The sequence below is a fragment of the Panulirus ornatus genome, chromosome 51 (genome assembly GCF_036320965.1).
Source record: "Panulirus ornatus isolate Po-2019 chromosome 51, ASM3632096v1, whole genome shotgun sequence".
NCBI lineage: Eukaryota > Metazoa > Arthropoda > Malacostraca > Decapoda > Palinuridae > Panulirus > Panulirus ornatus.
The window spans coordinates 4591779-4617285 of NC_092274.1; the positions used below are offsets into that span (position 1 = coordinate 4591779).

Here is a 25507-nt window from a genome sequence, read left to right on the forward strand (position 1 = left end):
ATTGGCCAAGAGGATATATGTGTCGGAGGTGGAGGGAACGAGGAGAAGAGGGAGACCAAATTGGAGGTGGAAAGATGGAGTGAAAAGGATTTTGTGTGATCGGGGCCTGAACATGCAGGAGGGTGAAAGGAGGGCAAGGAATAGAGTGAATTGGAGCGATGTGGTATACAGGGGTTGACGTGCTGTCAGTGGATTGAATCAGGGCATGTGAAGCGTCCGGGGTAAACCATGGAAAGCTGTGTAGGTATGTATATTTGCGTGTGTGGACGTGTGTATGTACATGTGTATGGGTGGGGTTGGGCCATTTCTTTCGTCTGTTTCCTTGCGCTACCTCGCAAACGCGGGAGACAGCGACGAGGTATAAAAAAAAAAAAAAAAGTATAAAAGAAAGAGACAGAAGGTCAAGAGAAAGGTGCAAGAGGTGAAAAAAAGGGCAAATGAGAGTTGGGGTGAGAGAGTATCATTAAATTTTAGGGAGAATAAAAAGATGTTCTGGAAGGAGGTAAATAAAGTGCGTAAGACAAGGGAGCAAATGGGAACTTCAGTGAAGGGCGCAAATGGGGAGGTGATAACAAGTAGTGGTGATGTGAGAAGGAGATGGAGTGAGTATTTTGAAGGTTTGTTGAATGTGTTTAATGATAGAGTGGCAGATATAGGGTGTTTTGGTCGAGGTGGTGTGCAAAGTGAGAGGGTTAGGGAAGATGATTTGGTAAACAGAGAAGAGGTAGTAAAAGCTTTGCGGAAGATGAAAGCCGGCAAGGCAGCAGGTTTGGATGGTATTGCAGTGGAATTTATTAAAAAAGGGGGTGACTGTATTGTTGACTGGTTGGTAAGGTTATTTAATGTATGTATGACTCACGGTGAGGTGCCTGAGGATTGGCGGAATGCGTGCATAGTGCCATTGTACAAAGGCAAAAGGGATAAGAGTGAGTGCTCAAATCACAGAGGTATAAGTTTGTTGAGTATTCCTGGTAAATTATATGGGAGGATATTGATTGAGAGGGTGAAGGCATGTACAGAGCATCAGATTGGGGAAGAGCAGTGTGGTTTCAGAAGTGGTAGAGGATGTGTGGATCAGGTGTTTGCTTTGAAGAATGTATGTGAGAAATACTTAGAAAAGCAAATGGATTCGTATGTAGCATTTATGGATCTGGAGAAGGCATATGATAGAGTTGATAGAGATGCTCTGTGGAAGGTATTAAGAATATATGGTGTGGGAGGCAAGTTGTTAGAAGCAGTGAAAAGTTTTTATCAAGGATGTAAGGCATGTGTACATGTAGGAAGAGAGGAAAGTGATTGGTTCTCAGTGAATGTAGGTTTGCGGCAGGGGTGTGTGATGTCTCCATGGTTGTTTAATTTGTTTATGGATGGGGTTGTTAGGGAGGTGAATGCAAGAGTTTTGGAAAGAGGGGCAAGTATGAAGTCTGTTGGGGATGAGAGAGCTTGGGAAGTGAGTCAGTTGTTGTTCGCTGATGATACAGCGCTGGTGGCTGATTCATGTGAGAAACTGCAGAAGCTGGTGACTGAGTTTGGTAAAGTGTGTGAAAGAAGAAAGTTAAGAGTAAATGTGAATAAGAGCAAGGTTATTAGGTACAGTAGGGTTGAGGGTCAAGTCAATTGGGAGGTGAGTTTGAATGGAGAAAAACTGGAGGAAGTGAAGTGTTTTAGATATCTGGGAGTGGATCTGGCAGCGGATGGAACCATGGAAGCGGAAGTGGATCATAGGGTGGGGGAGGGGGCGAAAATTCTGGGAGCCTTGAAGAATGTGTGGAAGTCGAGAACATTATCTCGGAAAGCAAAAATGGGTATGTTTGAAGGAATAGTGGTTCCAACAATGTTGTATGGTTGCGAGACGTGGGCTATGGATAGAGTTGTGCGCAGGAGGATGGATGTGCTGGAAATGAGATGTTTGAGGACAATATGTGGTGTGAGGTGGTTTGATCGAGTAAGTAACGTAAGGGTAAGAGAGATGTGTGGAAATAAAAAGAGCAGAAGAGGGTGTTTTGAAATGGTTCGGGCACATGGAGAGAATGAGTGACGAAAGATTGACCAAGAGGATATATATGTCGGAGGTGGAGGGAACGAGGAGAAGAGGGAGACCAAATTGGAGGTGGAAAGATGGAGTGAAAAAGATTTTGTGTGATCGGGGCCTGAACATGCAGGAGGGTGAAAGGAGGGCAAGGAATAGAGTGAATTGGAGCGATGTGGTATACCTGGGGTTGACGTGCTGTCAGTGGATTGAATCAAGGCATGTGAGGCGTCTGGGGTAAACAATGGAAAGCTGTGTAGGTATGTATATTTGCGTGTGTGGACGTATGTATATACATGTGTATGGGGGTGGGTTGGGCTATTTCTTTCGTCTGTTTCCTTGCGCTACCTCGCAAACGCGGGAGACAGCAAAAAAAAAAAAAAAAATATATATATATATATATATATATATATTCTTTTTCTTTTAAACTATTCGCCATTTCCCACGTTAGCGAGGTAGCGGTAAGAACAGAGGACTGGGCCTTTTTTGGAATATCCTCACCTGGCCCCCTCTGTTCCTTCTTTTGGAAAAAAAAGAAAAAAAAGAGAGGGGAGGATTTCCAGCCCCCCGCTCCCTCCCCTTTTAGTTGCCTTCTACGACACGCAGGGAATACGTGGGAAGTATTCTTAATCCCCTATCCCCAGGGATAACATATATTTTTTTTATTTATTTTGCTTTGTCGCTGTCTCCCGCATTTGCGAGGTAGCGCAAGGAAACAGACGAAAGAAATGGCCCAACCCACCCCCATACACATGTATATACATACGTCCACACACGCAAATATACATACCTACACAGCTTTCCATGGTTTACCCCAGACTCTTCACATGCCCTGATTCAATCCACTGACAGCATGTCAACCCCGGTATACCACATCGATCCAATTCACTCTATTCCTTGCCCTCCTTTCACCCTCCTGCATGTTCAGGCCCCGATCACACAAAATCTTTTTCACTCCATCTTTCCACCTCCAATTTGGTTTCCCACTTCTCGTTCCCTCCACCTCCGACACATATATCCTCTTGGTCAATCTTTCCTCACTCATTCTCTCCATGTGCCCGAACCATTTCAAAACACCCTCTTCTGCTCTCTCAACCACACTCTTCTTATTTCCACACATCTCTCTTACCCTTACGTTACTCACTCGATCAAACCACCTCACACCACACATTGTCCTCAAACATCTCATTTCCAGCACATCCATCCTCCTGCGCACAAATCTATCCATAGCCCACGCCTCGCAACCATACAACATTGTTGGAACCACTATTCCTTCAAACATAGCCATTTTTGCTTTCCGAGATAATGTTCTCGACTTCCACACATTCTTCAAGGCTCCCAGGATTTTTGCCCCCTCCCCCACCCTATGATCTACTTCCGCTTCCATGGTTCCATCCGCTGCTAGATCCACTCCCAGTTTTGGAAAGAGGGGCAAGTATGAAGTCTGTTGGGGATGAGAGAGCTTGGGAAGTGAGTCAGTTGTTTTTCGCTGATGATACAGCACTGGTGGCTGATTCATGTGAGGAACTGCAGAAGCTGGTGACTGAGTTTGGTAAAGTGTGTGAAAGAAGAAAGTTAAGTGTAAATGTGAATAAGAGCAAGGTAATTAGGTACAGTAGGGTTGAGGGTCAAGTCAATTGGGAGGTAAGTTTGAATGGAGAAAAACTGGAGGAAGTAAAGTGTTTTATATATATATATATATATATATATATATATATAATCTTTCTTTCTTCTTTTAAACTATTTGCCATTTCCCGCGTTAAGAACAGAGGACTGGGCCTTTTTTGGAATATCCTCACCTGGCCCCCTCTGTTCCTTCTTTTGGAAAATTAAAAAAAAAGATGAGAGGGGAGGATTTCCAGCCCCCCGCTCCCTCCCCTTTTAGTCGCCTTCTGCGACACGCAGGGAATACGTGGGAAGTATCGTTAATCCCCTATCCCCAGGGATATATATATATATATATATATATATATATATATATATATATATATATATATATATATTTTTTTTTTTTGTTCATACTATTAGCTATTTCCCACGATAGCGAGGTAGCGTTAAGAACAGAGGACTGGGCCTTGGAGGGAATATCCTCACCTGGCCCTCTTCTCTGTTCCTTCTTTTGGAAAATTAGAAAAAAAAACAAAAAACGAGGGGAGGATTTCCAGCCCCCCGCTCCCTTCCCTTTTAGTCGCCTTCTACGACACGCAGGGAATACGTGGGAAGTATTCTTTCTCCCCTATCCCCAGGGAATATATATATATATATATATATATATATATATATATATATATATATATATATATATATATATATATATATAATATATATATATATATTTTTTTTTTTTCATACTATTCGCCATTTCCCGCATTAGCGAGGTAGCGTTAAGAACAGAGGACTGGGCCTTTGAGGGAATATCCTCATATGGCCCCTTCTCTGTTCCTTCTTTTGGAAAATTTAAAAAAAAATGAGAGGGGAGGATTTCCAGCCCCCTGCTCCCTTCCCTTTTAGTCGCCTTCTACGACATGCAGGGAATACGTGGGAAGTATTCTTTCTCCCCTATATATATTTATCTATTTATTCACTTTGCCCCGTCGCTGTCTCCCGCGTTTGCGAGGTAGCGCAAGGAAACAGACGAAAGAAATGGCCCAACCCCCCCACACACATGTATATACATACGTCCACACACGCAAATATACATACCTACACAGCTTTCCATGGTTTACCCCAGACGCTTCACATGCCTTGATTCAATCCACTGACAGCACGTCAACCCCGGTATACCACATCGCTCCAATTCACGGGAAATGGCGAATAGTAAGAAAAAAAAAAAAAAAATATATATATATATATATATTAGGTACAGTAGGGGTGAGGGTCAAGTCAATTGGGAGGTGAGTTTGAATGGAGAAAAACTGGAGGAAGTGAAGTGTTTTAGATATCTGGGAGTGGATCTGTCAGCGGATGGAACCATGGAAGCGGAAGTGGATCATAGGGTGGGGGAGGGGGCGAAAATTTTGGGAGCCTTGAAAAATGTGTGGAAGTCGAGAACATTATCTCGGAAAGCAAAAATGGGTATGTTTGAAGGAATAGTGGTTCCAACAATGTTGTATGGTTGCGAGGCGTGGGCTATGGATAGAGATGTGCGCAGGAGGATGGATGTGCTGGAAATGAGATGTTTGAGGACAATGTGTGGTGTGAGGTGGTTTGATCGAGTAAGTAACGTAAGGGTAAGAGAGATGTGTGGAAATAAAAAGAGCGTGGTTGGGAGAGCAGAAGAGGGTGTTTTGAAGTGGTTTGGGCACATGGAGAGAATGAGTGAGGAAAGATTGACCAAGAGGATATATGTGTCGGAGGTGGAGGGAACGAGGAGAAGGGGGAGACCAAATTGGAGGTGGAAAGATGGAGTGAAAAAGATTTTGTGTGATCGGGGCCTGAACATGCAGGAGGGTGAAAGGAGGGCAAGGAATAGAGTGAATTGGAGCGATGTGGTATACAGGGGTTGACGTGCTGTCGGTGGATTGAATCAGGGCATGTGAAGCGTCTGGGGTAAACCATGGAAAGCTGTGTAGGTATGTATATTTGCGTGTGTGGACGTGTGTATGTACATGAGTATGGGGGGGGGGGGTTGGGCCATTTCTTTCGTCTGTTTCCCTGCGCTACCTCGCAAACGCGGGAGACAGCGACAAAGTATAAAAAAAAAAAAAAAAAAAAAATATATATATATATATATATATATATATGGAGCAGGGGGCTGGAAATCCTCCCCTCTCATTTTTTTTTTAATTTTCCAAAAGAAGGAACATAGTGGGGCCAGGTGAGGATATTCCAAAAAAGGCCCAGTCCTCTGTTCTTAACGCTACCTCGCTAGCGCAGGAAATATATATATATATATATATATATATATATATATATATATATATATATATTATATATATATATATATATATTTTATCCCTGGGGATAGGGGAGAATGAATACTTCCCACGTATTCCCTGTGTGTCGTAGAAGGCGACTAAAAGGGGAGGGAGCATGGGGCTGGAAATCCTCCTCTCTCGTTTTTTTTTTTAATTTTCCAAAAGAAGGAACAGAGAAGGGGGCCAGGTGAGGATATTCCCTCAAAGGCCTAGTCCTTTGTTCTTAACGCTACCTCGCTAACGCGGGAAATGGCAAATAGTTTGAAAGAAAGATATATATATATATATATATATATATATATATATTTTTTTTTTTTCTGCTTTGTCGCTGTCTCCCGTGTTAGCGAGGTAGCGCAAGGAAACAGACGAAAGAATGGCCCAACCCACCCACATACACACATATATACATACACGTCCACACAAGTATGCTTCTATTACATTTAATGGCAATAGCAAAACTATTTTTTTTCTTATTGTAGGACTCTACAGAGGACAAGGTCCAGAAGTTCCTTTGCAATGGTGATGACCGTAACATTGTCCAGGTGTATGTGGCTGGAAAATGTCTCATCAACAACTGGAACTACAGTGGATGAGTTAATGCTACGAAGACTTCTGCTATTTACTAAACCTACTTCAGCCCCATGGCCAACACTATCCAGTGCCCATTTCTCAAGGTTCCCTCCTACTTTAAATGACTCATCCCTCTCCCCTGTTAAACATAATCACTTTACTTTCATTCACTTTTAATTCTCAACTTTCTGCTCTCATACACTCTACCTGCTTCTGCAGTTTCTCACTTAAGTCTGCCGGCAGTATCATCAGAAAACAACCAACTCATTTCCCAAGATCCTCCAACCACTACAGACTGCATATCTGCCCCTCTTCACCATTTTCTGCATACTGAGGAAGTGCCATGAAGAGATGAAGAATGGACTTGTTTCCAAACTTCCAGTCTCTAGTTATCATGAATAATGTACTGAAACCAGAGTCCTCTTTCCATGGACAAGCTCCATAGACGTAGTGTGAATGGAGGTTTTGGTCTCATTTAATGACTCATATACTAAATAAATCATCAATAATCATTTATATAAGCAGGAAAGTTCTTGTTCAAGTCACAATGCCAGATGTGGTTGAGGATCTGTATCAATAAAGTGAGATGTTGTATGCACCAGATTACCCAATTGTATTAGTAATAAAGTAAATGGCAGGTTGTATGACCAGATCACCCAATTGTATTAGTAATAAAGTAAATGGCAAACACATTTTGAATGCATTAAGTGTAGGAACTACAAAATCACTCCAAAATGAATACATATGTCTTAATGATCAGATACAGAATGGTAGTTATTTCTCCCAGTGATGTGTTCCATGTATGAGATGCAAGTTATCTATCTATTCTGTTTTAAGCTATCTAATCTTCATGTCAAATTGAGTTTACACTTACCTGAAGAGCATTTTGTCAAACATACATACATGAAATATCACTAAAAGTCCTCAAATCGACATATTAGACATATAAACAAAAAACAAATTGGAAATGGTTTGATACCTGCTGCATCAGTTTGCAAGAAACTACATAAAATATACATTATATCAAAACCTACTGTCATCAAATGTTTTCAGTAATAGTTTACTATCATGGTACTATAAAATTTCAGAGTTCAGATGTCCAAAGGAGGTAGTGAAATGCCTAATGTATGACCTTAGTAGTCAGGTAACTGACCAGTCGATCTCATGTTTGGCATAGCCTGCACTTACTCCTCACAGGTGTAAATGTCATTAGTATACTATTTCCATTTAACATGAATGTTCAAAGCAAAACTGCATGTTACATAGATTCAACAGACCAAATTATGTTGTTTGTGTGGTTCAAGATGTTATTAGTCTTAAATGTATTCCTGAACATGGAATCATGAAACTTAAAGTAGAACCAAATATGACTGTGACATGATTATATTACTTCTTTCATGTTTTAAATCAAACTCTTATGAATGCAGGCTGAAAAATGGGTGGCATCAAAATTGAATGAATGTACAGTAGCATCACAATTGGAAGTCTTCAGATTTCCAACAGTTGCCAATGGAAGTCTAAAGAATCTCACACAAAGATCCACTGGTAAGGCTTATCCTAACAAATTTTTAAAATGTCTATTGCTACTGGCTCAGTGCAAGATGGAAGCAAAGGTCATAGTAGATGATGAATCACTGCAACCAGGGACAACACAGATAAAGTAAATACAATGACATTCACTGCATGCTGGTATCCAAAGAAGCAGCTTGTGTGAACTATGTGAAGAGATTTAGGACTGCATCCCTATCAAAAAATCAATATAACTTTTCTAGAAATCGGTTAAATATATAACTTTTTTCTTTCAATTTTCATAATTCACATACTTGTACAACTTCAACTGCAAAAGAAAATTTGTCTGAAGAAACAGTCAGGTCATCTTTCTTAAACAACCCCATGGCTAATAACATCTTTGAGAGCTAACCTGTATATGCTCTTAATATTACTAAGACTGCAGAGGAGAATAAGAAAAACACAATATGTAGTTATTTAATGAAAATTCCTTACCATGTCATCTGGTAAGTTCAATAAAAAAAATTGCAAAAATAGGTAGATAATAAGACATCATATATTCCAAATAGAATAGAATACTTGATGATGAACAAATGTTGTCTTTATTACATTATAATATGATAAATATAAGATATTTCCTTGATAAATATAAGATATTTCCTATATCAATTTAGGACTCCAGTTATATGCTAAGCATATACACTTATGCAAGTTATAAATGCCCTATGACATAAAGTATCATGACTTGTGCAACTTCACTCTAATTAGAAAAATCAAATTTTGAACAAAAAATGTAGCCCTGCCATACGTGATCCATTCAATATGAATGCTTAAGACTATTTGTCCTGCTTGGCTCACTGCAGAACATACCTCATAAACAAACTAAATATTCGAGAGTCCTTTTCTTAGGCAGGCATCACACACATAGATACTTATCTAATCATACTATCCATATATCCAAACCACTTTAGGATTCAGAATGATAAACTCTGCATATGTCTGAGAGCCCATTTCTTAAGCAGGCTTCACACACACATAGATACTTCCTCATTTTATTCGACTTGTACCATCCATAATTCCAAATCCCCTTAGGATTTGAAACAATAAATTCTTAATGTGTTCGAGAATCCTTTACTTACGTTGGCTTCACACACATAGATACTTCCTCATTCTGTCACATCTAACTGTACAAGCCATATATCCACACCCCCTTAGGATTTGGAATAATAAACTCTAAATATGTTCCAGGGTCCTTTTCTTATGAAGGCTTCACACAGATACTTCTCCAGTCTATTCTTAGTAATCACACCATTAATACATTCAAACCACTGTAGGATTCTGAATGATAAACTATTAATATGTTCGAGGGTCCTTTTCTTAAGCAGGTTTCATACAAACAGATGCATCCTCAATTTGTCCTTACTAATCAGTAAAAATGAATCAAAAGATAATCTCTACCTACAATAGAAGAATAAAATGCAAAATTTCCCTTAGCTTCTTCAACATGTTTAACTTGGAACTATAACACTTATTCTTAACAGTAAGTATTCACCATTTTTTCTTCTGATTACTGCTTTTTGTGTATGAACTCATGTTCTCATGACTGAATAACTGCTTGAAAAGTAGTCACCACTAATTGAAATTTCAAATCTGAACGATTGCATGAGGATAAGTAGTCACCACCAATTGAAATCTTAAATCTTGAGTCTAACTGAAATAGCAAATACTGTGAATACAAATATAATGCACAAAAGAGAAGATACTCGACCAACCTGACCTTAATTCAATTTGAACGTAAATGACCTCAGCAAGATTCTACTTCACCATAAATGATGTTACCGAGATTCTACTTCTACCAGCCACTTAAAATCCACTTTTCTTATACCTCTAAAGAATCTGCTTCTGTGCCTGTTGAAATACCCTCATCATTATCTTGGGCCTCCACTGATAAATGGGGAAGTGACATCACTTCCTTCCCAAAAGTTTCTGGCAGGAACCTAGAAAGGAAACATTAATATTCTTCAGACATAATGCAAGACTTTTTATAGAAGAGAATTCATGTGAATGGTAGACTGAGCCTTATCACTTCAGGAAAAAATGTTTCTGTCTTTTGTAGAACCCTTTCTTTATTAAGAAAACCTTTTCTTTGTCTTTTTGGACACATTTTCCTTCTGATAATGATGTTGTTCCTACCATTTACAAACCTTCTTGCCCTGGCAACCTTCCACCTTGAAGTTTTTTTCAAGCTATGCATAATGGGGATAGGGGAGAAAGATACTTCCGACGTTTTCCCTGCATGTCATAGAAGGCAACTAAAAGGGAAGGTAGCGGGGGCTGGAAATCCTCCCCTCTCGTATTTAATTTTCCAAAAGAAGGAACAGAGAAGGGGGCCAAGAGAGGATATTCCCTCAAAGGCTCAGTCCTCTGTTCTTAATGCTACCTCGCTAATGCGGGAAACGGCGAATAGTATGGAAATAAAAAATGCATCCTATAGGCTGCATTTAAATGCAGTACTAACACATGCTTGCTATATGTCTTATGATCTCTGCAATAAATATAAGAGTACTGAAAATACAACCTAACTACTTAACATCCATCAAATTTTCCCTCTTCTACTCTTTTCCTTCCAAGTTTTTCAACTGAAGTTCTTTTATAAACTTGCAAAGATTCATTCACAGAGAACAGTATTACAATGATCATGATGATCTCATAAAACCTGTACAATTTAAGTTCAAATCACGAGAGAAAACTTTTTCATTTACGGAAAATCTAAATCAAAGCATAAATTAATCTACATCAAAACATCAAAACAATCTTACCTATATATGAAGATGAAGAGCAGGCAACTGGAAGTTATGAATAACATGAAGGAAAGTTCTCCAAGTATCTCTTGGATCAATGGAAATGTGATACCCACGATGAGATTGCTCAACCAGTTAGTTGTACCACTAAGTGATAACCCCACAGACCGAGGGCCCACAGGAAACAACTCTGGCAAAATATTTCTGAGGCAATGAATGGATCTCATGAAAAATTAGGTTATAATCACACTTCAATTTTTTTTTCAAAATTTATCACCATGAAGAAAAATATCACTTTCTTTTAATGCATTTCCATAGAGGTAAAATTAATAATGTGTGCAAAGTCCTGGCAAAATATATAACCATATCTTTAACTCTTTATCCCTGGGGATAGGGGATTAAGAATACTTCCCACGTATTCCTGCGTGTCATAGAAGGCGACTAAAAGGGGAGGGAGCGGGGGGCTGGAAATCCTCCCCTCTCGTTTTTTTAATTTTCCAAAAGAAGGAACAGAGGGGGCCAGGTGAGGATATTCCAAAAAAGGCCCAGTCCCCTGTTCTTAACGCTACCTCGCTAACATGGGAAATGGCGAATAGTTAAAAAAAGAAAAAAAAAAAATCTTTAACTCTATCCCTGGGATTGGGTAGAAAAAATTCTACGGACGTATTCCCTGCATGTCATAAAAAGCGACTAAAATGGGTGGAAGCGAAGGGTTTTAAGTCCTCTCCTCCTGTTTTACTTTCCAAAAGAAAGTACAGAAAATGGGGCTAAGTAAGGACTTTTCCCTTACAGAAAGGGAGACTGGGGAGAATTTTTCCCTCTAAGTCTCGGTCATCTGTTCTTGACACTACCTTGCTACTGCACGACAGGGTGAAATTATATGAAAAAAATCTTCCACTCTATCCTCGACACCCCTATCTAATCAACAATAAGAAAATATGCTTCCCAAAAGCAGGAGATATTGCATATGTGGCATAGTCATTTTTCTTGCAAGCAGCTATTTCATACCTTTATCAGTCCAAAGTGGAATCAAATTATTTCCTTCTCATTGATTCTCTAGGCATCACCTCTCTTCCATATTTCCTCTCTGTCTGCCATACTACTGCTGTTCTCTCCCTCTTTTAAAGGTATTATTTTGGCCACTGCTCTCATTTTGCTGCTCTCTTCTTGTTTTACAAGTATTATTTTGGCCAGTAATTTGAGCACTCACTCTTATCCCCTTTGCCTTTGTACAATGGCACTATGCACGCATTCCGCCAATCCTCAGGCACCTCACCATGAGTCATACATACATTTAATAACCTTACCAACCAGTCAACAGATTACAGAGGTGTAAGTTTGTTGAGTATTCCTGGTAAATTATATGGGAGGGTATTGATTGAGAGGGTGAAGGCATGTACAGAGCATCAGATTGGGGAAGAGCAGTGTGGTTTCAGAAGTGGTAGAGGATGTGTGGATCAGGTGTTTGCTTTGAAGAATGTATGTGAGAAATACTTAGAAAAGCAAATGGATTTGTATGTAGCATTTATGGATCTGGAGAAGGCATATGATAGAGTTGATAGAGATGCTCTGTGGAAGGTATTAAGAATATATGGTGTGGGAGGCAAGTTGTTAGAAGCAGTGAAAAGTTTTTATCGAGGATGTAAGGCATGTGTACGTGTAGGAAGAGAGGAAAGTGATTGGTTCTCAGTGAATGTAGGTTTGCGGCAGGGGTGTGTGATGTCTCCATGGTTGTTTAATTTGTTTATGGATGGGGTTGTTAGGGAGGTGAATGCAAGAGTTTTGGAAAGAGGGGCAAGTATGAAGTCTGTTGGGGATGAGAGAGCTTGGGAAGTGAGTCAGTTGTTGTTCGCTGATGATACAGCGCTGGTGGCTGATTCATGTGAGAAACTGCAGAAGCTGGTGACTGAGTTTGGTAAAGTGTGTGAAAGAAGAAAGTTAAGAGTAAATGTGAATAAGAGCAAGGTTATTAGGTACAGTAGGGTTGAGGGTCAAGTCAATTGGGAGGTGAGTCTGAATGGAGAAAAACTGGAGGAAGTGAAGTGTTTTAGATATCTGGGAGTGGATCTGGCAGCGGATGGAACCATGGAAGCGGAAGTGGATCATAGGGTGGGGGAGGGGGCGAAAATTCTGGGAGCCTTGAAGAATGTGTGGAAGTCGAGAACATTATCTCGGAAAGCAAAAATGGGTATGTTTGAAGGAATAGTGGTTCCAACAATGTTGTATGGTTGCGAGGCGTGGGCTATGGATAGAGTTGTGCGCAGGAGGATGGATGTGCTGGAAATGAGATGTTTGAGGACAATGTGTGGTGTGAGGTGGTTTGATCAAGTAAGTAACGTAAGGGTAAGAGAGATGTGTGGAAATAAAAAGAGCGTGGTTGAGAGAGCAGAAGAGGGTGTTTTGAAATGGTTTGGGCACATGGAGAGAATGAGTGAGGAAAGATTGGCCAAGAGGATATATGTGTCGGAGGTGGAGGGAACGAGGAGAAGAGGGAGACCAAATTGGAGGTGGAAAGATGGAGTGAAAAAGATTTTGTGTGATCAGGGCCTGAACATGCAGGGGGGTGAAAGGAGGGCAAGGAATAGAGTGAATTGGAGCGATGTGATATACCGGGGTTGAAGTGCTGTCAGTGGATTGAATCAAGGCATGTGAAGCGTCTGGGGTAAACCATGGAAAGCTGTGTAGGTATGTATATTTGCGTGTGTGGACGTATGTATGTACATGTGTATGGGGGTGGGTTGGGCCATTTCTTTCGTCTGTTTCCTTGCGCTACCTCGCAAACGCGGGAGACAGCGACAAAGCAAAAAAAAAAGAAAAAAAAAAAAAATTTTGGCCAGTGCTTTCATGGTGCTGCTCTCCCCCTTTCTTACAGGTATCAATTTGGCCACTGCTATCTTGAGTTGTCTGCACATGTCCCTACCATCAAGGCTTGAACCCAAGACAACAACAGTTTCTAAATGAGATTAACCATGTGAAGACTGACTATTAGGATATCCCCTTCTCCCATTGAACAGTTAGCTGTGGAACTCTCTTCCTTCATTCATCTTCCCCTCTCCCTATAAAACATCTAAAGATATTGGGGACAGGGCTTCTCTTGACACACAGGTAGGTAATAAAAAACAGATGATTACACATATATACAATACCATGGCATGCTTTCTACTTACCAGTAGCAATCATGAATGGGACAGGTCCAAGGCCCATCCCATACACCAAAACATAAAATATGAGAGCAGCAATGGCAACATATGGTGCATATGAAGACATAGGAATGAGTCGAAGGGCCACCATCAGTACAACCTGACACAGGATGCAGAGTGCAACAGAAGTGAGAAGAAGGACTCTCCGTTTGCAGTGCCTGTTCAAAAGACATTGATAAAGTTTATCAAATTTTCGGTTAAATAGGCAAGCTGCGTCTACATCACTACTTAACTTGACATAAACCCAACCTAAATTTAAAAGATTGAAGTCAAAGACTTCAGCATGAAAGGGAATGTTATAATGTATAAGAAATACCACACCGGAAGAAGTGGAGTAACAATCCTCTTTTATATAATGGAAGAAGTGGAGTAACATTCCTCTTTTATATTCCACCAAATTCAAGGGCATGCATTATTTAGTTAAATCTTTTAATCCAACTCCACCAAATTCAAGGGCATACATTATCTAATTAAATTTTCTGATCCAATCAAGTTCTATTAGAATAGTAACTCTTTCAAGTATATCATTCATGAGGGCAGGAGAGAAAGAACACTACCCAAGTATCTCGGGTGCGTCACAAGAAGTAAATATGACTCAAGGAGCTGAAAATCCTCTCCTCCTGTATCATCATTTTCCAAAAGCAGGAACAGAAGCAAGAATATCCCTTTGAAGGCTCTTTTCTTGATACTACCTCAGTGAGATGGGAAAGACTTTTTCCATACAAATTCACCATTTCCTGCACTAGCAAGGTAGTATCAAAAACAGATGGCTGAGCCTTGGAGGGAAAAATCCTCACTGACAAGTATTTACACACAAAAAAAGTGGTTAACATATTTCAGAGTACTAAGTACAAATATCTTACTTGATAAGGGGAACTGCAAGTATGCTTAATGCAAAATTGATGATTCCAGCACCAATTGAAGCAATCTGGCTTTGATGCAAGTCCAGTCCAGCAGTCCGAAAAATTAGTGTTGAATAGAAGAATACCTTAAGAAAAAGCAAAGCTGTTAAATACAGTACAGCAATGCCTTATATCATCAATAATGCAAATACATAGCATAAATTATTATCTGGCAACAATAAAAGTTCAAATGAATTTCAAGTGAATTACTAAAATCAACATCATCAATGATGCTATTCATCTACACTTGAGATATCACACAACCTATTTATTGGTTGTACAAAGTCACATTTGATGTACCTTGTCAGAAGAACAGAGATATGTAATCAATAAAAATTTCAACAGACATTTCATTTCATTTTCATTCAATCTATACCAAGTGAAAGATTTTTTACCAAAGTAAGAAAACAGAATATATGGTGTGGGAGGAAAGTTGTTAGAAGCAGTGAAAAGTTTTTATCGAGGATGTAAGGCATGTGTACGTGTAGGAAGAGAGGAAAGTGATTGGTTCTCAGTGAATGTAGGTTTGCGGCAGGGGTGTGTGATGTCTCCATGGTTGTCTAATTTGTTTATGGATGGGGTTGTTAGGGAGGTAAATGCAAGAGTTTTGGAAAGAGGGGCAAGTATGAAGTCTGTTGGGGATGAGAGAGCTTGGGAAGTGAGTCAGTTGTTGTTCGCTGATGATACAGCGCTGGTGGCTGATTCATGTGAGAAACTGCAGAAGCTGGTGACTGAGTTTGGAAAAGTGTGTGGAAGAAGAAAGTTAAGAGTAAATGTGAATAAGAGCAAGGTTATTAGGTACAGTAGGGTTGAGGGTCAAGTCAATTGGGAGGTGAGTTTGAATGGAGAAAAACTGGAGGAAGTGAAGTGTTTTAGATATCTGGGAGTGGATCTGGCAGCGGATGGAACCATGGAAGCAGAAGTGGATCATAGGGTGGGGGAGGGGGCAAAAATTCTGGGGGCCTTGAAGAATGTGTGGAAGTCGAGAACATTATCTCGGAAAGCAAAAATGGGTATGTTTGAAGGAATAGTGGTTCCAACAATGTTGTATGGTTGTGAGGCGTGGGCTATGGATAGAGTTGTGCGCAGGAGGATGGATGTGCTGGAAATGAGATGTTTGAGGACAATGTGTGGTGTGAGGTGGTTTGATCGAGTGAGTAACGTAAGGGTAAGAGAGATGTGTGGAAATAAAAAGAGCGTGGTTGAGAGAGCAGAAGAGGGTGTTTTGAAGCGGTTTGGGCACATGGAGAGGATGAGTGAGGAAAGATTGACCAAGAGGATATATGTGTCGGAGGTGGAGGGAACAAGGAGAAGAGGGAGACCAAATTGGAGGTGGAAAGATGGAGTGAAAAAGATTTTGTGTGATCGGGGCCTGAGCATGCAGGAGGGTGAAAGGAGGGCAAGGAATAGAGTGAATTGGAGCGATGTGGTATACCGGGGTTGACGTGCTGTCAGTGGATTGAAGCAGGGCATGTGAAGCGTCTGGGGTAAACCATGGAAAGCTGTGTAGGTATGTATATTTGCGTGTGTGGACGTATGTATATACATGTGTATGGGGGGGGGGCCATTTCTTTCGTCTGTTTCCTTGCGCTACCTCGCAAACGCGGGAGACAGCGACAAAGTATAATAATAATGATAATAATAATAATAAGAAAACAGAATAATACACGTTTTATGAACCTGTATTTACATATTTGCTTTCGAGTCCATATAGTGCTCTCTTTCTTTCTCTTCAGTAGAATTGAAATTATTATCTTCCACTTTTGCAAATCTTCTTTAATCATTTGGCTTAATTTTTGCATGATCCATATGATACTATGTTTATTGTGTTTATGGCTGGAATACACACTGCAGTAATCTCACATTTACATATATTCCTATTCATTACACCTGTCAGTGGTCTCCATCTGCTTTGCTATAATGCAAATGAAAAGTCACCCTTGGCAAAGCTGTATCATTGTCTGCTGACAAAAGGGGGTACAACCTCATCAAATAACTTCTCACTCTACATCTAAGCACAGTGTGTGCAAGAAGCTGACATGAATGAGTGCTTGTTCCAGTAATAATGTATGGAGACAAAGACCCAAGTGTATGTTAATAAGGATAGGTGGAACGAAATATGAGTAACAGGGATGGATAACATGCACAATGTATCTGGAGTTAGGAGAATAAACATAAGAAAGAATAAAAATGAGGTTTGTGGTGTGATATAGTCAAGAAAATATACACCAGGAAAGTAAATGTTGCAAGAAACAGACCACAGAAGAGACAAATAAGTGTACAGAGAAGTGCTCAAGGCTAAGGATATTTTAGATGCTGGAGAAATTATAGGAGATCGGATGCAATGGAAACATTCAATGCATGGAAGTGGCATGAATAGAGAAGTGGTCTCACTTGGAAAATCAACTTCATTTGTAAAGGGAAAAAAGTGATGAAGACCTTGTTTGACTTTAATCCGCTGAGCATGGGTTATGAATGTGATATATGCTGAGGTTGTATATGCCCCATTTGCACCATTAGTGTGGAAATGGTAATAATCTATATGAAGAGAACAGATAGAGAGATATACAGATGGTGAGATATATAGATGGATAGACAGATAAATAAATAGAGAGATAGACAGATATATAGACAGACAGATAGATAAATGAATAAACAGAAAAACATGCATACACTGTCTTCCTGGGATCAAACCCATTTAGATTCGAATCCTGGTCATGGCAGCCAGTTCACAGCTAACTAAACTATTCATCTCCACCTATCGGCTGGTAGATAAAATGTGTACTTGACATAAGCTAGGGTGAGTGTGTGTGTGTAAATATATACGAATAATGACATTGTACATATTTACAAGGTTAAGATGGGGGCAACACAAGTGTAAATTCTCTCTCCACAACACAGACAGTAACACCAACTGAGAGACAGGCTGAGAGATTTATTAAAACACTTACTTTTGTCCTACATTCTATCTTTTTACACTAAGTTAAGAGCACCTGCTTAAGTACCAGAATCTTAAACAAATACTTGGAGTGTTGCTACTGGAATCACAACACTTGAGAACATTAGGATGATAGACAACCAAAATGAATGGGGAAGGTTTTGCATGTGCAATCATGCAGTGACATGTAACAGGGTAAACAATTACACAGGAATCTTAAAAGAGCTTCATTTTGCAACAACACTTAATTTTAGGTTTGATGGACAAGAGAAATATCTGGTAGTACCTAAATACACCCTTAAACATATACAAATTCAAATTCACTTACAGCATTAATACCAGAAAACTGTTGGCCTGCATTAAATGTGATGCAAATCATTAATGACATCCTGTATCCATGGGACTGCAGCACTCTCAAAAGTCCCCATGCTTTCCCATGGCGAGTTTTACTTCCAGCGCTGGCGAGCATTCTCAATGATGACACTTCTACTTCAATGTATTTTTTGTCTCCACGTAAGCGTTGCAATTCTGGCAAAGATCAGCAGAATCAAAATGAGCTTCTAATTTTTCTTACAATTTTGGGAGATAAACATAGAACAAATGACATGAAATGCAAGCCTTTACTGTTACAAAACCCTAACATAAAAGAGTCATTTTTCTTAATATTTTTGGAGATAAACATTACACAAATGACATGAAATGCAAGCCTTTACTGTTACAAACCCCTAACATAAAAGAGTATCTCATAACTGGTGCTACTAGATATAGTTCAACTAGTGGCATCAGCTGTCAAGCGACAAAAGTATCATGGAATTATCTTAAATAAAGATACATATGCACACACATACATGCTATGGCCATCCCCTTGAGGGAATTCTAAAAGGAAGTAGGCATCAGAGATATAAATAGATTTTTTTTTCATACTATTCGCCATTTCCCACGTTAGTGAGGTAGCGTTAAGAACAGAGGACTGTGCCTTTGAAGGAAATCCTCACTTGGCCCCCCTTCTCTGTTCCTTCTTTCAGAAAATCAAAAATGAGAGGGGAAGATTTCCAGCCCCCCCCCCTTCCCCTTTTAGTTGCCTTCTAAGACACGCAGGGAATACGTAGGAAGTATTCTGTAACTCTGCAACCTGGTCTGTGAGCAAACTTCCCTTAGTGAAAGTCTGGTCTATCAGGCAGTTTGATGCTTTAATTCTCTATCTACTCTAGTGTTATGCAACTTGGCTGGTATTGTATATCTTGGAAGATACAAATTCTATCTATCAACCTGTCTATCCATCCCTCAAGGGAAGGCCATGACAAAAAGGTCTCCATAAGTTCTCTTTTGAGAATTACTATGGTTATCAAATAGTACTTATATGCACATATAATCATATATCCCAGGGCACTTTTCATGACATTCCTGCAAATCTGAGGCAGCACTCAACACGAGACCAGCGAAATGATGAACCCATTTGGTGTCAATATGTCACTGATGACTCTACACTCGTTGCTATCCAATGATGATGTTATAGCTTTGTCAAAGGTGGCTTATCTGCTGTGTAACTATACGTACGAAGAGTTCAACAACATCTATGAGGGTATATACATAAATACATAACCCAATAATCCTTTTTATGGGTCTCCTGCAGCTTCAAGACGGTGCTCCAACCGGACCAGGGAAATGATGGCCTTCTTTAGAATGCAAAATTCAATGATAGGAATGCACTCTTTTACATGATGACACAACCTTCTAAAGGTACCATTTCTTTCACAGTGTTAGGAGAAATCAGGTCGGGGAAGTAATGTGAAGTGAGCGGGTTAAGGGTAAACGAGAAAAAGTGGTAAAAACCTTAAATAAGATGAAATGTAATGAAGCAGCTAGAGTGGATTGTGCTGCAGTTGAATTTCTTAGAAATGGGGTGACTGTGTTGATGCTAGGTCAGTTAGGATTTTCAGTGTATGTATAGATCACGGTGAGGTGCCTGATAATTGGTAGAATACTTGTATAGTGCCACTGCATAAGGGAGTGAGGTAAAGCAGATGCCTGAATTTGAGTGTACCTGGAAAGTTGTATGGGAGAATGCTGAAAGAGAGGATGGTGGCATACGCAGATCATCAGACTGGGGAGGAGCGATGTGGTTTCAGGAGTGGAAGAGGAAGTTCAAATCAAGTTGTATAAATGCAAGGCATACATTATAGATGAGAATGCATGGAAGACAGAGAATGTGTTGGAAACATCTAAGGACAAATTGCAGTGTGAGGAAGGTTAACAGTAAGTAATGATGGGATAGAAAATGTGTTAATAACATAAGTAAGGCTGACAGATATGAAGGGAGTGTGCTGAAATACATATGGAAAAAATGAATGAGAAGAGGTTGACAAAGGGCATGTATGTGTCAGAAGCCAGGGGGAAAGGGAAAGACCAAATTGGGGAATGCAGGATGAAATGATAAAGTTTTGAATGTTCGGGGCTTGAACATGCAAAAAGGTGAGGGGCATGCATAGGTAATGAAGTAACGTGGAATAGTAAGGGCAACATGCTGTTAATGGACTGAACGAGGGCATTTGAAGTGTTCGAGAAAATCATGGAACAGTCTGTGGAACCTGGTTGTGGACAGGGGGCTGTAGTTTCAATGAATTAGACGTGACAGCTAGATAATGGATGTAGGTGAATAAGGTCTTTTCTCAGTCTTTTCATAGTGCTACTTCATTAAAGTGGGGAATGGTGAACAAATATAACGGAAACGAAAAGATTACTATTCTCATTCTTATACGTCCCTAGAACCCCTTTACCAGGGCTATTGCAGCTTCATAACAACAGTCCAAGAAGGAACAGGGAAATGATGGACTCTGAGAAAGTAAGAAGGTTCTCAACAAGTATTTTCTTTTCCACCTAATGTCGATGCTACAACCTTGCCAAAAGTGACTACTCCTCACAAGTCAGTGTTTTGTCATAAATAGTCATATATGTTTTCTTGGTGAAGTTATACAAATTTACCTAAATATTCATTTCAAAGTCTATATTAAGACAATTTGGTGGCTTTTTTATTCCAGGTTTCCTCAATAATGAGATTCTTATATGCTGTATTATTTTTATGAATGAAATGTATAATCACAAGAAAAAGAATACTGCAGGACAAAGAATACAATCAACAGTTTCTTACCTTTCAAACCCTTGGTATCATCCATTGATATGACGTAACAGTAAGTTGGTGACTCTGGGAGGATAGGGTGCAGTAGAAGAGCGATAGTTACAACCACTATAAAGCCTCCTATCAGGTATGGCCAACCACAAGCTGTTCCTAATGAAAAAAATTCTGCAAGTCAAGTCTATGTACAACATGCTTATTTGAGGATTCACACTAAGTTCTTTTCAATATTTGAACATCTCTTGATATCCTATATACTTTCTCCTTTCAAGTGAGGTAGTCCATGTTGGACCTCTTTAATATACCATAATCCTGATACATTTCTACAGATTTCTCCCTCACAGCCTTCTCGCATTCAAAAACAGTCCATCCTTCTCTTCTTTTGCATTCATTAATGATCATCCTTTCTCTTCATATATCAATACCATCCCAGTGTTCTATCTTTCACTTAACCATCCAATCTTGACCAAAATCTTTAAAATCTTCTAAGATATCCATCTTTTACAACTGTATTTTGTACAGAAATTCATCTTTCTCAGAAACAATCATTGCATTTTCACCTACCTTCCTTTTTCTTCTTTTCTCAGACATTCTCCAAAGTCAGATATAGGCCTGACTTACAAAATAAAATTTTTTGAAACTACTTGCCCTAAGATCAAGGAAAAATAACTAACCAATATCAATGAAAATCATTATCAACAGATTTGCTCCATAACCAGAATTCTATTCCATCTAGTTATGTTAAGCTTGGTTAATCTAGGTCAGATTTCTCAGGTTGGTATCTCATAACACAAAAATACAAAATATAAATAACAATACAATACTAATCACTCTAAAAAAAAAAAAACCTTACACTCTTTAAAGGATTCCTGCCACATAGACTTTGGCAGGACTCTACTCTTACTTGTACATATGTCCTCTTCCCACACTCAGTTTAAATCAAAAGTATGCATTCTCTATATACATAGAGAGGTCTCAAGTTACAAATAACTATGATTACACCGGAGCATCCTTCTTTCCATATACAGAGATGTCTTCAGTTACAAAAAAACTACGTGCATCAGAAGAAAAAAAGTAAGCATTTTAGCAATCTAAATGAACATGTTAAATCTACTGACCAAATCGAGTGTAAGTAGATGAACTCTCCCTGTTTTGCAGAGCCAGCATATATACATACAACATCATTGTTTCTCATGTCAGCGAGGTAGTGCCAGGAAACAGATGAAGACTGGCCCATTCACTTATATACACACATACATAATTTCCCATACACGCACACATATATACATATATACATATGAAGATATACATACACACAACAGACATATACATATATACACATGCACTCATTCATAATTACTTACCTTCATCCTTTCCTGTCAGAAACCTGCCCAACAGAAAACAGCATCGCTACATCCTGTTTCAGCGAGGTAGCGCCAGGAAAACAGACAAAAAAGGCCACATTTGTTCACACTCAGTCTCTAGCTCTCATGTGTAATTCACTGAAATCACAGCTCCCTAGAGACCTTTCCATGGTTTACTCCAGATACTTCACAAGCCCTGGTTCAGTCTATTGACAGTACACTGACCCCAGGATACCACATAGGTGCATTATACATGACAGCTACAGACAGAATGTGAACGAATGTGGACTTTGTTGTCATTTTCTAGCACTACCTCGCGTGCATGCGGGGGGAGGGGGTTGTCATTTCATGTGTGGCGGGGTGGCGATGGGAATGAATAAGGGCAGCAAGTATGAATCATGAACATGTGAATATATGTATATGTCTGTGTATGCATATATATGCATACATTGAAATGTATAGGTATGTATGTGTGCATGTGTGGATGTGTATGTATACACAGGTGTATGTAGATGGGTTGGGCCATTCTTTCATCTGTTTCCTTGCACTACCTTGCTAACACAGGAGACAGCAGCAAAGTATAATAAATAAATGATAGAAAAAAAAAAAAAAAATATATATATATATATATATATATATATATATATATATATATATATATATATATATATATATATATATATATATATTTTTTTTTTTTTTTGTCGCTGTCTCCCGCGTTTGCGAGGTAGCGCAAGGAAACAGACGAAAGAAATGGCCCAACCCACCCCCATACACATGCCTTGATTCAATCCACTGACAGCACGTCAACCCCGATATACCACATCGCTCCAATTCACTCTATTCTTTGCCCTCCTTTCACCCTCCTGCATGTTCAGGCCCCGATCACACAAAATCTTTTTCACTCCATCTTTCCACCTCCAATTTGGTCTCCCTCTTCTCCTCGTTCCCTCCACCTCCGACACATATATCCTCTTGGTCAATCTTTCCTCACTCATTCTCTCCATGTGACCAAACCATTTCAAAACACCCTCTTCTGCTCTCTCAACCACGCTCTTTTTATTTCCACACATCTCTCTTACCCTTACGTTACTTACTCGATCAAACCACCTCACACCACACATTGTCCTCAAACATCTCATTTCCAGCACATCCATCCTCCTGCGCACAACTCTATCCATAGTCCACGCCTCGCAACCATACAACATTGTTGGAACCACTATTCCTTCAAACATACCCATTTTTGCTTTCCGAGATAATGTTCTCGACTTCCACACATTCTTCAAGGCTCCCAGAATTTTCGCCCCCTCCCCCACCCTATGATCCACTTCCGCTTCCATGGTTCCATCCGCTGCCAGATCCACTCCCAGATATCTAAAACACTTTACTTCCTCCAGTTTTTCTCCATTCAAACTCACCTCCCAATTGACTTGACCCTCAACCCTACTATACCTAATAACCTTGCTCTTATTCACATTTACTCTTAACTTTCTTCTTTCACACACTTTACCAAACTCAGTCACCAGCTTCTGCAGTTTCTCATATGAATCAGCCACCAGCGCTGTATCATCAGCGAACAACAACTGACTCACTTCCCAAGCTCTCTCATCCCCAACAGACTTCATACTTGCCCCTCTTTCCAAAACTCTTGCATTCACCTCCCTAACAACCCCATCCATAAACAAATTAAACAACCATGGAGACATCACACACCCCTGCCGCAAACCTACATTCACTGAGAACCAATCACTTTCCTCCCTTCCTACACGTACACATGCCTTACATCCTCGATAAAAACTTTTCACTGCTTCTAACAACTTGCCTCCCACACCATATATTCTTAATACCTTCCACAGAGCATCTCTATCAACTCTATCATATGCCTTCTCCAGATCCATAAATGCTACATACAAGTCCATGATCATGAGAGGCAAGTGTTTTGGGAGCAGCTGAATGAGTGTGTTAGTGGTTTTGATGCACGAGACCGGGTTATAGTGATGGGTGATTTGAATGCAAAGGTGAGTAATGTGGCAGTTGAGGGAATAATTGGTATACATGGGGTGTTCAGTGTTGTAAATGGAAATGGTGAAGAGTTTGTAGATTTATGTGCTGAAAAAGGACTGATGATTGGGAATACCTGGTTTAAAAAGCGAGATATACATAAGTATACTTATGTAAGTAGGAGAGATGGCCAGAGAGCATTATTGGATTACGTGTTAATTGACAGGCGCGCGAAAGAGAGACTTTTGGATGTTAATGTGCTGAGAGGTGCAACTGGAGGGATGTCTGATCATTATCTTGTGGAGGCTAAGGTGAAGATTTGTATGGGTTTTCAGAAAAGAAGAGTGAATGTTGGGGTGAAGAGGGTGGTGAGAGTAAGCGAGCTTGGGAAGGAGACTTGTGTGAGGAAGTACCAGGAGAGACTGAGTACAGAATGGAAAAAGGTGAGAACAATGGAAGTAAGGGGAGTGGGGGAGGAATGGAATGTATTTAGGGAATCAGTGATGGATTGCGCAAAAGATGCTTGTGGCATGAGAAGAGTGGGAGATGGGTTGATTAGAAAGGGTAGTGAGTGGTGGGATGAAGAAGTAAGAGTATTAGTGAAAGAGAAGAGAGAGGCATTTGGATGATTTTTGCAGGGAAAAAATGCAATTGAGTGGGAGATGTATAAAAGAAAGAGACAGGAGGTCAAGAGAAAAGTGCAAGAGGTGAAAAAAAGGGCAAATGAGAGTTGGGGTGAGAGAGTATCATTAAATTTTAGGGAGAATAAAAAGATGTTCTGGAAGGAGGTAAATAAAGTGGGTAAGACAAGGGAGCAAATGGGAACTTCAGTGAAGGGCGCAAATGGGGAGGTGATAACAAGTAGTGGTGATGTGAGAAGGAGATGGAGTGAGTATTTTGAAGGTTTGTTGAATGTGTTTGATGATAAAGTGGCAGATATAGGGTGTTTTGGTCGAGGTGGTGTGCAAAGTGAGAGGGTTAGGGAAAATGATTTGGTAAACAGAGAAGAGGTAGTAAAAGCTTTGTGGAAGATGAAAGCCGGCAAGGCAGCAGGTTTGGATGGTATTGCAGTGGAATTTATCAAAAAAGGGGGTGACTGTATTGTTGACTGGTTGGTAAGGTTATGTAATGTATGTATGACTC

General features: G+C 39.8%; 2 protein-coding genes across 14 annotated transcripts in view; one reads left to right on the forward strand and one right to left on the reverse strand.

The window, feature by feature from the left end:
- LOC139764864 (guanine deaminase-like) overlaps nt 1-7284 on the forward strand; it is a 55921-nt gene extending 48637 nt beyond the window's left edge. For all 8 annotated transcript variants that reach the window (XM_071691887.1, XM_071691889.1, XM_071691885.1 and 5 more), the window contains one exon: nt 6426-7284. In XM_071691887.1, coding sequence (XP_071547988.1) covers nt 6426-6539 — 114 coding nt within the window. In that variant the 3' untranslated portion in view covers nt 6540-7284. The remainder of the gene's footprint in view (nt 1-6425) is intronic.
- LOC139764861 (solute carrier family 2, facilitated glucose transporter member 3-like) overlaps nt 1-25507 on the reverse strand; it is a 252485-nt gene that overhangs the window by 37862 nt on the left and 189116 nt on the right. For 5 of the 6 annotated variants that reach the window (XM_071691877.1, XM_071691879.1, XM_071691880.1 and 2 more), the window contains 6 exons: nt 21015-21152; nt 18195-18394; nt 14890-15014; nt 13994-14184; nt 10845-11016; nt 9911-10022 (listed from right to left, as the gene is read on the reverse strand). In XM_071691877.1, the coding sequence (XP_071547978.1) occupies nt 9911-10022; nt 10845-11016; nt 13994-14184; nt 14890-15014; nt 18195-18394; nt 21015-21152 (938 nt within the window). Of the gene's footprint in view, nt 1-8489; nt 10023-10844; nt 11031-13993; nt 14185-14889; nt 15015-18194; nt 18395-21014; nt 21153-25507 lie in introns of those variants that run through there. The other variant, XM_071691881.1, reaches the window with a different exon arrangement.